This window comes from Heliangelus exortis, chromosome 17, assembly GCF_036169615.1.
Source record: "Heliangelus exortis chromosome 17, bHelExo1.hap1, whole genome shotgun sequence".
NCBI classification, from domain to species: Eukaryota; Metazoa; Chordata; class Aves; order Apodiformes; family Trochilidae; genus Heliangelus; species Heliangelus exortis.
Window position 1 is genome coordinate 8273365 of NC_092438.1, and position 15690 is coordinate 8289054.

Consider the following 15690-nt stretch of genomic DNA (forward strand, 5'->3'; position numbering starts at 1 on the left):
ACCACAAGTGGGGTGTTGTGGGGAGAGAAAGCTGGGGACACAGCACCAACACTGCCATGTCCTTGGGGCACAGGGACAGGAAATGGCAAAAACAACACTGTGGCCAGCAGCTGATGGTTGAATCTCAAATGGCATCTGCAAGCCAACCTCACATCTTCAGCCCCAAAACAGACCTGGTTTTCTGAAGTGAGGGGCTGTGTATCTGCCTCCCAGCCTAACACATCTGTCACTCCAATAGAGAGGAAAGGCTGCACTCACTTCTGTTGCCTGCTGCACCCTTCAGCAAGACAAATCTCTGACCTTTCAAAGAGCCTCACACATACCATCCTCCTTCCAGTCAGGAAAGACTCAGCCACTGGAATAATTCTCCAACATCATCAGCATTAATTACCTGCATGGCTGGGTCTGCCCTGGCAGACTGGCAGGCACAGCAGAGAAGGGGAGCAAGTGGTGCCAACAGGCAGGGAATGGGTATTGTGCCAGACCGACAGGTAACAGGGGAATGTATTCCCCAGCCCAAAGCAGCACAGTCTATTTATCCTCACAACAATCTAGTGACATTGGCAGGAACATTATCCTGCTTGTACAGGCAGGAAACAGAGGCAGAGAAAGAGCATTAACTTTGCTCATTTGGAACGAGGCTTCAGCCAAGCTTTCTCAAGTCTTGGAGCAGCATCTTTTTGCTCAGAAACTGTGCAGCAAAAACAAAACTTTGTTAGATCTCTTCCAGTTCCACCATCCTCCAGGTGACTGGTTTAAGATTTTTTTTTTAAATAGGAAATTGAGAATAAATTTTAAAACTCCTACCCTGCCCTAAGGGATATGCAGATATCTAGGTAAGCACATGCACTCAGAGGGAAACTATGTCAGGAGGATAAAAAGTATGAGAAAAAGCAGAATCAGATGAAGACAGAGGCAACATTTAAAGTTAGATCCTAACATGAAACAGGATGCTCCAACATCTGAAAGAAAATGATGCATAGGAAGTTTAAATACAGGATTTGATGCTGTAACACCACAGCTTGCTCAACAGCTCCTATTTTAGAGCTGCTGATTAGTGCAACCCAAGATGGGTCCTTGCTGACCCTTCCAGGAATCCCAGTGCAATCAATTGGCACAAAGGCACCACGGTCACACAGCAGCAGCAGGTGCTGCCAGAGCTGAGCAGAAATCAAGTCTCCAGCAACCACGCAGGCAGAGCAAAAACAAAATACAAAAATAAAATAACTGGCAATTAACAAGAATGAGGAGTTAAGAGAGGCCTATATTCTCTAATCAATCTCTTGCTGCCTGACCTGCTCCAGCAATGAGTCCCATTGTTACTTCTGATTGTGTGTGCACGAGTGCGAGACGGCTGCTGCAGGAAGAGCACTCCATCAAAATTGTCATTTCTTTCTCCTCTTGAGACTCATCAAGGGTGAGAAGGAGAAGAGGGGAGAAGATAAAGAAGCAAAAAGAAACAAACAGCTAGAACATGCTTCTTGGAGATACTCTGCTTAGTTGAAGGAGAGAATAACTGAAGCTGCAGGTATGCCAAGCACTCGTATCCAGAGTTCCCAACAGTGCTGTCAGCTTGTGGATGAAACAAGAGCATTCACGTGAGTAAAAGTAATTCCTGGATGAACCATCCTGCTCATTCCAAGACTGTTCATTTTTCACTGTACATTTCTACATTGTTCACTGGTGCACCCTGCACTGATGCTAAGGCTGTACAAGCTCAGATTCCTCTCTCTAAGCATTCTTTTTGCCTTCTCTTCTTCACTCAATTCCCAAGTATTTCCAGAGAATGGAGCTGAACATTTCCAGAGTAGCACCAGAACCATAAGTCGACATAACCCAAAAAATAAGCAGCATGCAAGGGAATTGTCTCCCTAACCTCTGTAGTAAGAGGTTGTCTTTTCACCTCAAAGCAGAGAGCTTAAATTAAATGCAAATATTTAATGCAAACTGGATATTATTATTTGTCCTCGAAGACATCTTACCATTTTTGAAAACCTACTGAGCTCCTGTTCTCAGCAGCACCTTGAAGCCACAGAGTCTATAAAACAAAAGGATTTATACTTTTTTCATTTTAAATTGATTGGCTTCAAATGCTTTGGCTGAGACTGTCTTTAAGCACACATAAGGAAGCAGCCCATGATTTAATTTCTCTACACTATTTGTTCATTTGTCCAAGTGTCTCCAAAGCATCTCTTTTTCAAATTTGACCAGTCTTTTTGTTTACCAAAAGACTTTCTTTGTGTGAAACCACTGTCATTACCTTTCTAAAGGAGACAGTTCTTACTCTCATTGAGGATCTACCCTGAGTCAAAGGTAAACAGCAAGATGCACACACATGGCCAAGCAATGATATCCTTATTTGCCACCATTTAATTCCAGGCTGGCTCAGCTGATTTTGAGGCTCTCCAGCAATGTTTGTTCATTTTAGCAGATGTATTTAACAGGTTGTTACAAAGGGAGTCAATGCAGCCCTGGGATATCTCATGGGCAGCCTGGCCCAGTCCCACCAACCAAGCATTATGCAGAATGTGAATCTGTCATTGCCTAACACATGCAACATACCAGCAGTGGGAACAGCATATGAAACTGTCAAGTGCCCCAGTAAGTATAAAGCATCACATCCCAGAAAAAGAAATAATCAGGAACTGAACTCCTGGTGAGGAATTTGCACCACCACTTTCCGGAGCATTTAATTAAAAGAATAAAAGAGAGGAAATAAGTGAGGTCTGAGATGCACCTTGCTGCCTACACACACACACACACACACAGAGGGTCTGAAAATCACTGGAACATCCCTCAAGTTGATGAGCTCGTCTCCTGTATTGGTAGGGATCACCAATTGATACTGATACTGTTTCATTGGAATTCAGAGCTCATTTATAGATGCAGTCATTTATATTCACAGCATGGCACCGTGATTAACCCTTTCACTGAAGCTGTAATTCCAATTACTGTGAATTGGCTGGACAGCATGCAGATAATAAGCTCTACCCTGGTTGGGAAAACCAAGCACATCTTTCATCTTCATTTAGCTTTGAAGGGGTTACATTACAGTAGCTTCTAGTGCATCCCTACTATTGAAGCATCACCAAAAATTAAATGCCACCAACAGCGCTACTGAAATATGCCCTGAAGTTTACAGGCAAACTACAAAAGCTTGTAAAGTGCCAGGGGACATCTCTGGTTTAATTATATAGGCCCTGTTCCATAAATCGCTTGAATGGAATAAAATACAAATAGCATTCCCTGCTTTGTGACCTCTTGGGGTTAATGAAATGCACACAAACACCCACGGTCTGCTACGGATCAGAAATTCCACAGCATAAAACACACAACCTTGCTGGAAGCTGCGGTGGGGATTGAAGCCTTGGTACATTCATGAGAACCAGCTGCCTGGACTCAGCAAGGAAATAATTTGTTGTTTACATGCTACTGCTGTTCTGAGCTGGGACAGTGAGGTTGTCTGTGATTTACTGAACAGGGATAAAAAGTCTGAGATTTTCTTGTTTGGGCTCTGCTTAGCAAATCTGCTTCTCTTATCTGATGAGGTGTGTGAGGTAAGAGAGAATAAGGAATTCCATGAATCACTAAGAAATCCACCCTTGCTTTGAGAAATGCAAGATCTTGAATCTGCTGCTGCTCTGCCTGGTGGCACTCACCTCCATGCTCTGGACATCCTTGGAAATAAAGATTTGAGTGAAGAAGAGAGAGTAAAAAGAGTGTTTAGGGAGAGGAATCCATACTTGATTGTTCCTTCTCTTGCATGTGAATTTTTTCTATTGCCATGACATGTTTCTATTGCCATGAACTCGATCCTACTGGAGACAAACTACTGAGAAGCCAGATAGCTCTTGTTCATATGGGCTGTATGCAATTTTCTCACATTGCCTTAACATTCCCCAATCATGCCATCTCCCCTGCAATGAAAGAACTGCCAGTTGTACTATCTGGCATTCAACAGACATCTCCAGGAATCTGCTGAAGTTTCATTCACCAAACATTTAACACTACAGCTGTGAGCACACGCTCTGGGGATCTCGGGTTGTTCCCCCTTCTCAATGCAGAACTGATTTCAGGATTCAAGGACAGTACCTTAAAACCAGGATAGTTATCCTCCTGCTCAGCCAGTGAAGCTTGCTCTTATCTGTTTCAAGTCCAGAAAAATCATAAGGCAAATTAATACAAGTTTTAGTAATACTGTTTTTTTGGTTTTTTGAGGCTCTAGAGTTGCAGAACAGGAAAATGTTTGCCCTGTTATGTAAAGAAAAAACACTGCAGCAATCCCCATGCAGTAGGTCAGCAGAAACAGAACTTCTTCATGTCCTGCAATGAACTCATACAAACCCCTCATCATCCTTCTCATAAAAGACTCACGGGAATCAGTGGGAGGCAGGTATGACTTTAAGTGACAGTTGTTTGTCACTAAGAAGGAGAAAGTTCTCCCACTGACCTGTAAAGCTGGGCTGTTGACACTTGAACCAACGTGAAGTTGGAACTTAACAGCTTGGTGAGCCTCATGTCACACCTCTCTGATAGATCCACTCAACTGTGCCAGCTGGAAGGTAAGGAAGCATGAAAACAGCACCTATCAAGCCAGAACCCAACCTCAGATCACCATGCTAGATCAATAAAGGTATCAGACTGACAGAAGACAGAGTGTTATTGCTACTCATCTGTGCTGTTCACATAAATGGCACTTCACACACTCAAGGATGAGTTGCAGCTCAAAAAGGGTTCCAATTTACATAAAGACAAGATGATGACACACAGACAAGCTAGAGGATAGCAAAGACAGTAAGGGCATATATCTCATAGTGATGTAAGGACCTTAATGTTACATAAGGTTTTATTGCTGTGGCATATATAACTGGTAATAAAAAAAAAAGGTGAAGTGCAAGGCCAGATGCCTTAGGTATTATATATATATAGCCTCTTCTCTTCACTCCTGACTTTGATACATAAGTGGGAGACCAGATGTCAAAGCTTCTTAAGTATTTTCTTAGAAGAAAAAAGGATTTTTACTTCCATCATAAGGAATGCCCAGTCACATAGCAGGGAAACAGTGATTTTCCAGTCTAATCACCGAGAAGGAGCAAGCAGATTCTGGCATGCTGAAAACCATGAACCAAAAGAAGAAGGAGCACCAAGGAGTGCACAGACCTACCTTAAAGAGCAGGCAGTCCCCTTGGTGCTCAGCATAAATGGAGGTGAGTCGATACTGGTTCTCAGTGGTGATGTCAATCTGGTACCCTGTCAGTGTGTAGCACACCTTGCGGAACTCCTGGATCTTGGTCTGGAAAACTTCTTTCAGACGCTGGTTTTTCAGTTCTGCACTTTCCACTTGCTTCTTCAGCTCTATGTAGGGGAAGAAAAAGGGAACTTTCTTATCCTCAGCACAGAGCCCATGCGCTGTACTTGCAGTGCTAACCAAACTAGATGCACTGAAAAGGTTAATTAAATTTGTGAATTGAGAATTAAGCAGACAGAGTAAAGAAACAGCCAAGCTACGTTCCTCTCCTGGTCCAAGTAAACCTAAAGATAATAAACTGGGGAATAAGAAAAACAGATGTGTCTTGGTGGGATGGAGTTTCTTTTTGGTCAGGCAGCCTTTAAACAACCTGTTACAAATTCAAAGTTACTGCATCCATTTCCCCAAACACACAGAACTTATTTTTTTTACATGGAGTTCAAGAGAAGGGTGTTATGCTACGGGAAGCAAGAAAGAGGAAAAATGGTGAGGAACACGCCTCTGCATGGTTGCATCAGGAAGAAGCTGCCTATAAGGGAAATCTCCTCCAACATTCTCTTGATTTAACTCTAAGTGCTTTGATCTCAAATTGACACACTGCTTAGGAATCCCTTAAGATTCAGGAAGGGGCTTTATTGTGATAAAAAGCCTGAACAGTCCCACTGCCTCCTTGCATTTGCTACCTTAACTGGCCTAGTCTCTAGAAGAGAGGTCCTGTGAGACTACCTGCCACTCACCCTGTATTTTATGGCTACAAAGGGAGCCGCCAGCACTGTGAATCCTTCAAGAGGATTCACAACAATTACCATGAATCTTTCACCCAAGGTGCCTTCCGAGTAATTAAACCTCAATTTATCCCCCCATTAATTACAGAGATCAGCTTTACTTTAATATACACTAGAGATGTCTCCCAAGTCAGCCTGTTTTATCAACGCTGCAGCCCAGGGTTAGAAAAAAACACTAAGTCTTCCTAACAGCAAACAAATAGACTTCTTCACTTGGATACCTCTTTGTCATTCTGAAGTTTAAGGCTTTGTCTGTGCTGTGATCAGGGACATAATTGCAGCACATGTAGGCCATATGTCTTCTTTCAGCTAGTTCAGAGTCAAGCAATAGGACAGCAGAAACTTCAGCAAGATGACTGCTTGAGTACAAGGGAAGGTTTTTTTTGGCTGGGTGTACACACCCCATGCTAAAGTATTGTTGTTTCCCAAGCAAGGTGGCAAAGTTTTTGTGCAAGCATTTGCACAGGAGGGTTTCCATCAACCTCCCAAGCATAGTGCAGGAAGAATGTAGGATGGCTACTGCAAGGCCATGGGGTTGCCCCGGATTCACCTCTGCCCAGCAGTGAGTGCACCAGGAGAATGTGAGTCTCCTCTTATCTTCTCTACTGCTTGATCTAAGCTCTCCAGGTGGGACAAAAGGATAATTCGGTGTGTTAAGTAAAAATGCCTTAAATGCCACTGTGGATGCCCCTGCTCAGAAGCACTTTGGCCTTAATCCAATTCAGCTTAATCCCCAGGCAAGGACAGGAATGTGTTAATGGTTAAAGAGAACTACATGTCCCTTTATTTCTGAGTGAGAGCATCCACACAGGGAGAGTTAATGCTGGCCAACTCCTTGCCTTTGATCAATTCAGTTCCACCTTCCTGAGCTGCTTGTGGAGATGATGTACCAGCAAAATATTACCTTTACTCTGGATCTTTGCTGAGTGGAGCAAGCCAGTCTTGGGGAACACTGCATACCAGTTTGTTCATTAAAACATTGCTGTAGGGAACCCCCCAGCTGCTGGGTGATGTGAGTACAGTATCCATCCTCTGCTCACAAGCTCAGAGGGTTGTAGGTTCCACACTGCCCCTTCTCAAAAGCGGAAAGATTGTGTCCTTCCTGACCACCCATCTTCCCATTCCTGCCAAACTCATCACTGCACGCTAAACTCAACCCTCCCTTGGATTGTTGCAACTTTTTCCCCACCATCTCAGCTGGGTCTGGTCCTTTGATTAATTGAGTAATCAGTCTCTGAAATTAAGAGGTTAATTGGCAGCTCTGACCTCAATATTCTCACAGTCTTAATTCAGCTATGCAACTGCTAAGGACAAAATCCTATATATGAAAGCAAAAATTCAGTGACCACATTGCAGTGGTAAATAACATTTCACCACTGTCAGAGACACACTGCCTTTAATATATCGCACACGTCCAACAGCAGCATTTTTCCCCCTAATAAATGCAGCCTAGCCTTGGAAAAGTAAATCTGCTTTTTCCTACTGCATCTTGGAGGCTGCCTTTCCTGGCTTTTATAACCTTGGGGGTGGATGGCACTCTAATTCATGAACTCCTTGAACAGCTTTCGTTACTCATGCAGAGTTAGCGCCTTCTCCCCTGTTTTGTCTCTCAGGCTTGGTGCTGTTAATGGCCATCCCCAGCATCCTCACACCCCTTGGCTTCCATCCTTATCACCCAACAGCACTGGCCTAGTTAAAACTGCAACCACGTGAACCCAGAATAGCAGCTAAGTGATGGCAACTGCTTTCCTTCACTACCCCTCAGGGTGAAAAAGGAAAAACTCTGACTACAAGCGGTCTTTTATGCAAAAAATCCCAAGCTTTTCTACTTAACTGAAGGACCAGCAAGCCTTCACTCCTGACAGCGTGCCCTCACCTCCTCCCTGCTGTTCCTCCTGGCCCTCCTTCCAGTACCTGTGGCAGTTTTGGTGTTTTACCACATCAGCTGTCCCAGCTAAAACAATTTGTCTGCATGAAAAAATGTTATCTTCCTGTTAGAGATGCCCTGTGTCAGCCACTGGCACAAGGTGCTGAACTCCATAATTGCTAATGTAGTCACAGCCAAATGTGCCAGCACCAGCCAGGGACAGGATAAAGCCTTGTCATCCCCTCTGAGCTCCACTAGCAAATCTCCAGCAGTGTTTCTTTAGTGGCACAGCTTGGGAACAGGGCAGAAAAAAAAAACCACAGGCAGGGGCACAATAGGAATGCTTATTTTGCAACTGTCCCCAATGAAAGCTCCCTTAAAACCTGACTGTAAAACAGAGATTACTTTTTCTTTATGTCCAATTAAACTGCAGTCCTCGATAGTTCAGCTGTAGCAAGTGCAGATGCAGACCTGCTGCAGGATTTATCCTGTGGAAACAATTCAACTGGGGGCTACTCCCAAATTAACTCAGGACTGTGAGTACTCCCCCTGCTTTTTGTTGAGAGCTCTCCTGATGCAACAAAGCAGCTGCATTGCAAGGACCATTCACAGTAGAGTAACTTTGTAGGAAGGTAACCTGAGACTTGAGAAATGTAGTATGGGATCCCATTGCTGAAACAAAGCCATGTGAGATGCCTCGAGATATTTTTAACAGCTTCCCACAGCATCTGTAGGAAAGAAAGATAGTTCCTGCAGGTTGTGTATTATACCAGCAAGACCCAAGGCAATATCTCAGATACTTTGGGGGGGTCTAAATTAGCACAGGAGGCTCGGTTGTGGGCACTGAGTATGTTCACGTGCCACATCTGCTCTGGCACAGAAGATTCCTTGCATCCAGAGAACAGCCCAGCAGCACGTGCACTGACTTGGGGACTGTAATTAATCTTTCTAAGACTTCCCTCCACCAAGTGAAGATGTTAAGCTAAGAGGCAGCTCATTGTTTGCTCCGTGTCGGAACTCAAAGACGTGACGGCGCTAATTCCTAAGCCTCACCTAATACCGCTAATTCCCGCCAAATTTCCAGCACAGTCAGGAAAAATTGATTTATAAGTCATTTGCAGAGTGCAATTCAGCGTATTTCAGAGCAATGTTAAAGGCCACTGAACAGAGGGAGAGCCTTTCAGGGTGGGTCGAGGTGCATTAACAGATGATAGTATTACTGTTCCCAACCCTTTTATCTACCACCTACAGAACACTGAATTTCTTGATCCTTTAAGATCTTTCACAACATTTGTAGAATTAGGTTTAATTATCTCTTTAAAAGGAAGTGTTTGAAAACTAGAATCCCTCTACTTTGTGTGTGGTCCTGTGTTTAACTCCATTAGACTTGCATGAAACAGGCAAGTGAAGTTGCAGGTGTGGGGAAAGTCACTCCATAAATATCCTTCATCCCAGAGAAGGGATGCCAAAGCATCCCACACCAAAGGGTTAATGAAACAAATAAGAACCAAGAAAATAAGAGTGAGATTTGATAGGTTATACCTTGGTCAGGGATAATGACTACATGTTTACTTTGCCTGGAAAATAAATAAAAGGAGGAGAACAGAGAGAATAGGAAAATATATGGAAATTACAGTGTCCCATCTCCTTTTTATTCAGGGCAGAAGTGTGTATAAATTGCCCTCCCTGAAGAGTTTGATGGGAGAAAAAAAAGCCTGACTGAAAAAAGTCATTAATCTGTTATGAAATTAGTATTGCCAAATGATTAACCTACCCCTAATGATGCTGCTTCTTGAAACACCTTGTATTTTCACACACTTACATCAATTTAATGAATAATTCAAACTATTTTGGATAACTAAATAAAATATGAGTTAGGCTTTTTTGGTCTCTTATTGAAAACGTCACTGCTTTTTATTCCTATTTTACACTCCTTGCACCTAAAAGTGTTCACAGCTGCCTGGAAATACCACAGCTTTGGCTCTTGCTCCAAGTTCTGCTAGGTCAATTGATAGCAATAGCAGTCTCTACACCAAAGAAAACCAAATCCAGGCTTAACCTTTTCCCCAGGGAAAGGGGAGGAAACAATGTGGCTCTCAGCATGCCAAAAGTGGCATGAAATTAAATGTATCACCAGTCTTTTCCAGGAAAACACAAATTTGTTCTGCCCGCCCTCAAAGATGCCACAAGCCATGTAGCTGCATTAATTCAGTTGTGATCCCAGATAAATCTCTCTCACACAAAGGGCTAAAGTCCTTTCTAACTCTCCGTTAAGGATACTTTCCCTCAGCAGCATGTTTGGGGGTCACTCACTGCAACATACACAGTATAAACCATTTACACATGAAATCCCACCCCCTGCTGACCCTGCCAGAATGCCTCAGATGCCACTCCATTACAACTATGGTGGATACTGAATTTTTACCTACCCTGCTCTATTTAAACAACAGCCTACAGAAGGGACACCAGTCCCACCCTGTACTCCCCAGGGTCCATAATGAGAAGAGGAAACACTATTTTCTCAGTTCCAAGAAGCAAGGCCACAATCACCCTTACTCTCTCATACCTACACAAGTTGCCTCTCTCCATTTCCATAACATCATGCAACATCACCCATCAATCACCCCCCCTTGCACACCCTGGCTTTTATTTCATTACACCCTCCTACTGCACGTCTGTCCTTCCCATCCGACTCTGTGACTCTAACACTGCCCTACTGCACCTGAAATCCTTCCAGTCACTCCTTGTTCAAACCCACCACCTCCCTCCCCCCCGAGCTGAAATTTTCTTTCCCGCCTTTACTTTATGAGGAACAGCATCAGAAAAGAGTTCTGTGATGTTCTGTGAAGGACACAATATAAAAATAAATTGTACCGCATTAAATAAAGGCTAAAAGAAGAAGAGCTGAGCGCTTTCTGATGGAGGCAAGTTTATGACCATTGCTTTTGAGAAATAAAATTCACTTTGCTAGATTTTATAGGTGTGTTTTATGCCCTGGGGGAGTGGGACCATGCAGCCTGCCCAGCACAGCAGCCCCACACCACCTTTACCCTTTTGGTCTGGCAGGCGGAAACCACGCTTTGTGGAACTTGAAATTTGTGACATTACAGCCATGAATTATAACTTTTCTTGAAGGTAAAAACCAGTTTTATATTCAACAGACTGCACTGGCTGTTCAATTTCAAACCTAAGTGGTATTTATTTGATCTCTCAACACTGGTTTATTTTTAAACTGTTTACCTACCATATGGTTCAGTGCGCGTCCCAGCACCCTCCTCCAGCCACCAGCTCGTCCTTCCAGCAGCTCTGGGATGAGCTTTCAAAGGCAGCACATTACAAGCAAAGGTCTTCACCTCCAGGGCCAGCTACAGCTCTTGTGCCACCCAAGAACACCCCACTAAGAAAATTTCCCCTTTGTTTCCCTTCACTCAAGATCTAATTTCAGACAACCCATTTATCTTTACAAGAGTAAAGAGCGAAGTCTATAATTAATCTTTATCCTCAGATAACCTGCACAAAGTGACAGAGGACATCAGAAGGCTGGGGTGAAAGAAGCAGGACACTGAGGGCCAAAGAGGGAGCTAGGATTGATTAGGCTTAAGTAAAGGGTTCTTTTCTTCTCCTGGTAACCACAAGATTATGCCCTTGCAGCCAAAAACCTCACAAGCACACTTGAAGTTGGCTTAGGTACAGCATTCCACCCTGGCAGATAAACCACCACTGTGCAAAAGGCTCCCTCAGGGGATCCCAACCTGGGCACAGCTTAGAACGTTCTCTGCCCTTCCCTCTCCTTGTTAGAAAAGGTGTTTCAGAGTGGGGGAAGGCAGGAAGCAGGTGGGCTTTTGGAAGCCCAGCTCTTCAACCACCCCTGCAGCACATCCCCATTTTCTCAGTGAAGGCAGTGCAGTCTTGTGCAAAGAGACCCTGGGTGGCTTTAAAATCACTTGTTTAAATGACGTGAACATCCTGCTTGCAGCAATAGAGAACTCAGTGGGGATGGCAAAATGCACCCCAGAAGCAGGATAAATTAACCTCTGGAGAGCTATTTATTGCCTAAGGTGGATTTCACCAATTAGTATGATATGGCACAAACTGTTTGGGACTTAGGATTGTCACACTGGTCATAAATTGTGAGCCAACCAGGAGGATGCCTCCTTCCACCCCCAAATCATGATTAAAGTCTTCTAGCCACATCTTCCTCCCCTATGGCAATTACAGACCAACAGTGCTTCCCAGAACAAAGTGATGTCAGCCAGAGCTGGAGCCAGTCATTAACTGGAGATGCAAAAAATAGCCTCACCTTAAAAATACTTATACTGTGTCACTTAGGTTTAGAGGAAAGTAGTTATCTTCTGCTTCTAGAACAACCAGCAAATATTAAGCATCCGTCTTCCAGTCTCCTTGTTTTTCAGGTAATCTATTCTGCAGTTATCAAAAACTCCTCATCACTGAGACTTTTCACAGGCAGTCTGGCAGCAAGAACAAGGGCCTAACTTATACTGCTTTTCAGAGGAAAGAGAATCACTTCTCCACCAGGCTGCTTCCAAGAAAAAGAGTGGTTCAGAAACCACTCAAGTGTCTAATGTAAGAATTATTCCCAGGGACTATATAATTACCATATATAACATGCATTGTTAATTACATGGGGTGGTCTGCAGAAGCATCTAATAGGCAAATTTATCCCCTGTCTCATCCCCTCCCCTGAACTCTGCCCATTATCTTCTTTCCACTGGCACATCATTACTGTTACTACTACCCCAAAACACTGGATGCTATTTAAACCTCTGAAACAGCATCCAGCATCTGCTATTAAAACAAACACAGAGAAAACTCCTCCAGAAATATTTGCTTGTTCCCTCTCAAAGTGAAGATTATTTGCAGGAGTTACAGACATTCACAATGCAGGGTGGACAATATTCAGTACTGCATTAGAGAGTGCTTTGAAGTTTATCATCTCCCAGTGTGCACCCGGGCTATGAAGAGGAGCTTTTCACCACTGTCAAGAGAGGATTTCAAAGTTTCTCAGGAGAACAACTGTTTTGCTCTTACTCCAGGAACCTTCTATGCTCAAATTCTGACATTGAGACTTACACAAATGCTATTTGGATGCTGTGTCCAAGATTATGTTACTTTATCCATCTCTCCCCTGCACTCTAAAGTCTGCACTCACAACACAAAGATATCATGGATTTGCAGGCAGATGGCCCTAAATATAGAATTAATAAACATCTAAAGAGATTCTTAAAATTTCTAAAGTAGAAAGTTGTGTAAAATAGAGTCCGAGATGGGACAGGGCACCATGCAGACATCCTTAACTTCTTATTTGGGACACTCAGACCCAGCTCTAGACCCTGCAGACTCCCTGACAGCTTGGAGGGTGGTTGTAAATAAGCACATGCCACGGTGTTGGACTAAATCCCTCCCTGCCTGTGAACTGCCTCTCTTCTTGGAAGGCATTAGGACACCATCACCTTCTCCAAAACTCACTTTTTTTTTTTTTTTTGAGACAAAGCCCAGTGCCCCCATCCCTAGATAAGGCAGCTTTGCTGAAAGGTCAGCTTGCCATTTCACTTGTTTGCATGGCCCTGGCTAATGGCCTTGCTCTTGCTGTGCTCTGTGTGCAGGCTGGATGGAGGGTCAAAGAGGACAGTGAGGAAAAACATACACTGGTTTAGCCAGCCAGCAGGCATGAAAACACAATTGTACTGCAACCGATAAAGGCAAGACTCTGCAGCATGCCACCTTATTTGTGTTTTTAATGGGAGAAAATTGTGGAGTTTGTTTTAGGGCTTTTGTTCCAAAGAAAAGCTCTAAAAAGCCTCCACTCGCTCCTTCTATTCAATTCTTCTTTTTTGTCCCATTTATCCCCTTAATAGTGTTTTGAAGTGCTGGCACTGCAAGCCTATTGCTCTTGGCCTGAAAGCACTCTGGATGCCAACTAGTCAAACCTTCCCCAGACCCTTCTTTTTCCCCTTCATGCTCCTGCAGCACTTACTCTGCTCAAAAATCACACCAGACATTTCCTCTGTGCTTTCTTCCCCGTACCCTGGAGCTCCTCTCACAGGACAACAGCTTCTGCCCCTATTTTTATTGGCATATTTTTCATGTTCTACTTCATTTTCCAGTGTCCACTTTATGAAAACAATCCTTTAAAGATGATCGTGCTGGAGCTGAACAAAACACTGGGTCAGCATGAAACAGCAGAACAGCAAGAGGGGGAAAAGGGGCTTTCAAATAACAAAACTGCAGGAATGTGACAGACGTAAAGACAAGCAATCTTTTTTTCCCTGGAGCATGAAAGATGTTTGGAAACAGAGCCATCTCCTGGATAACCAGGCTTTCAATCATATTATTCGAGGCTCTGGAGCTCATATTTCCACCAAAGGAGTCTGAAGTGTTACTATGGATAGAGAGGGGCTACTTCCCTTAACCCTCTGCAAATGCTCTTGAGCAGGAGGTGAAGGCTTCAAGTCTCCAAGCAATCCCCACAAACTATCCCAAGAGTAGCAGGACAACCAAAAACACCTCTGGGCAGAGAAACAGGAAAAGTAACATTTGTCTCAGTCCGAGAGCTGAGTCTCATTTCCCAATTCTGAATTATTCATCACGTGCTAACTTTCAAACCAGTTCAGTTTTAAATTTTTAAATATTTAATAATTGGGTATTAAATATTAATGCAATTTTATTAGAAATTTTCGAAGATGGGCACTAAGGATCCAGTTGTTAAGTTCATCACTGGGACTGACTGGCTACTCAGAGAGAACTTCTAGCTTCATAGAGAGAGAGAAGAAAGAGCTAAAAACAAGGCAAAACAAATATTTATGGGTCTCTTTGACTCTAAATTGCAAGACAACACAGATACCTGTGCCATTTGTTTTCCAAAAAGCTGTAAAACCTACACTGGGAACATGCTAGAAAGCTCTCAGCTACAGTTTAGAGTTTTTAAGCATTTCATTTGGGTGTTACAGAGAAAGATGTCTATGTCAGGTTAGTGTATCTGTCTGGTAAAGGGGCAGCTGAGCAACCTTTGTCTGCAAAAACAACAAGAAAAACATACAGTCGGTCTAAGCTATGATTCAGGGCAGATGCAGGGAAAGTTCAGCTTTAGATACATCTAAAAGGAAGCAATTCTTCCCTTTTCCCACTGCCTCGTCCAAGGGGATATCAGGATGTAAGATTTACCCTGAGCTGGTCTGAACAACTTGGATTCATTAAATATCCGTGCCTGTTTTTCTTCACATAGCTCCTGCAGACCATGTTTTCTTCTTTTCTACCCCCTCCTTTTTGGTAGATGACATCTCTTTAACCCTGATCCATGCTGAGAGAAAGCTCTTGTTCCTGTCCCTCTGTATTATGAGTGCACATTCCCTACCGTGCCAGAAATTGTATGGTTTACACAAAAGATGACACATAAGGCCTGGAATTATATGCAAATGAACAGATCCATTCCTTACTTCCTACCATTACAACTCTGACTTCCCAACAACTACATGGGGGTAATTTCTGCACCAGCTTCCAACCAAAGGGCAACTCTGTGTTATTAACATCTCACTGTGGCAAGCAGTTTGTCACCTTTCACAAAAATGATCTGAAAAGATACCAGCAATTATTCCTGAGGAGATTATTGGGTGGCTATGCCCCAGCACAGCAGCTGGATGCTAAAATCACACAATATTCACTGGGAAAATTCCTTTTTCAAGTCAAGAGAACACAGAACAGGTTAAAAAAAATGAACTCAATAAAAAACAAGCACAAAACTAGAAAAAGAGTCAAGCTTGTTCCCATCAATT

At 43.3% G+C, this 15690-nt stretch overlaps 1 protein-coding gene across 4 annotated transcripts in view; it reads right to left on the reverse strand.

Annotated features, from left to right (window-relative positions):
* Positions 1–15690, reverse strand: part of MAD1L1 (mitotic arrest deficient 1 like 1) — a 345232-nt gene that overhangs the window by 79877 nt on the left and 249665 nt on the right. For all 4 annotated transcript variants that reach the window (XM_071760874.1, XM_071760872.1, XM_071760873.1 and 1 more), the window contains one exon: positions 5165–5355. In XM_071760874.1, coding sequence (XP_071616975.1) covers positions 5165–5355 — 191 coding nt within the window. The remainder of the gene's footprint in view (positions 1–5164; positions 5356–15690) is intronic.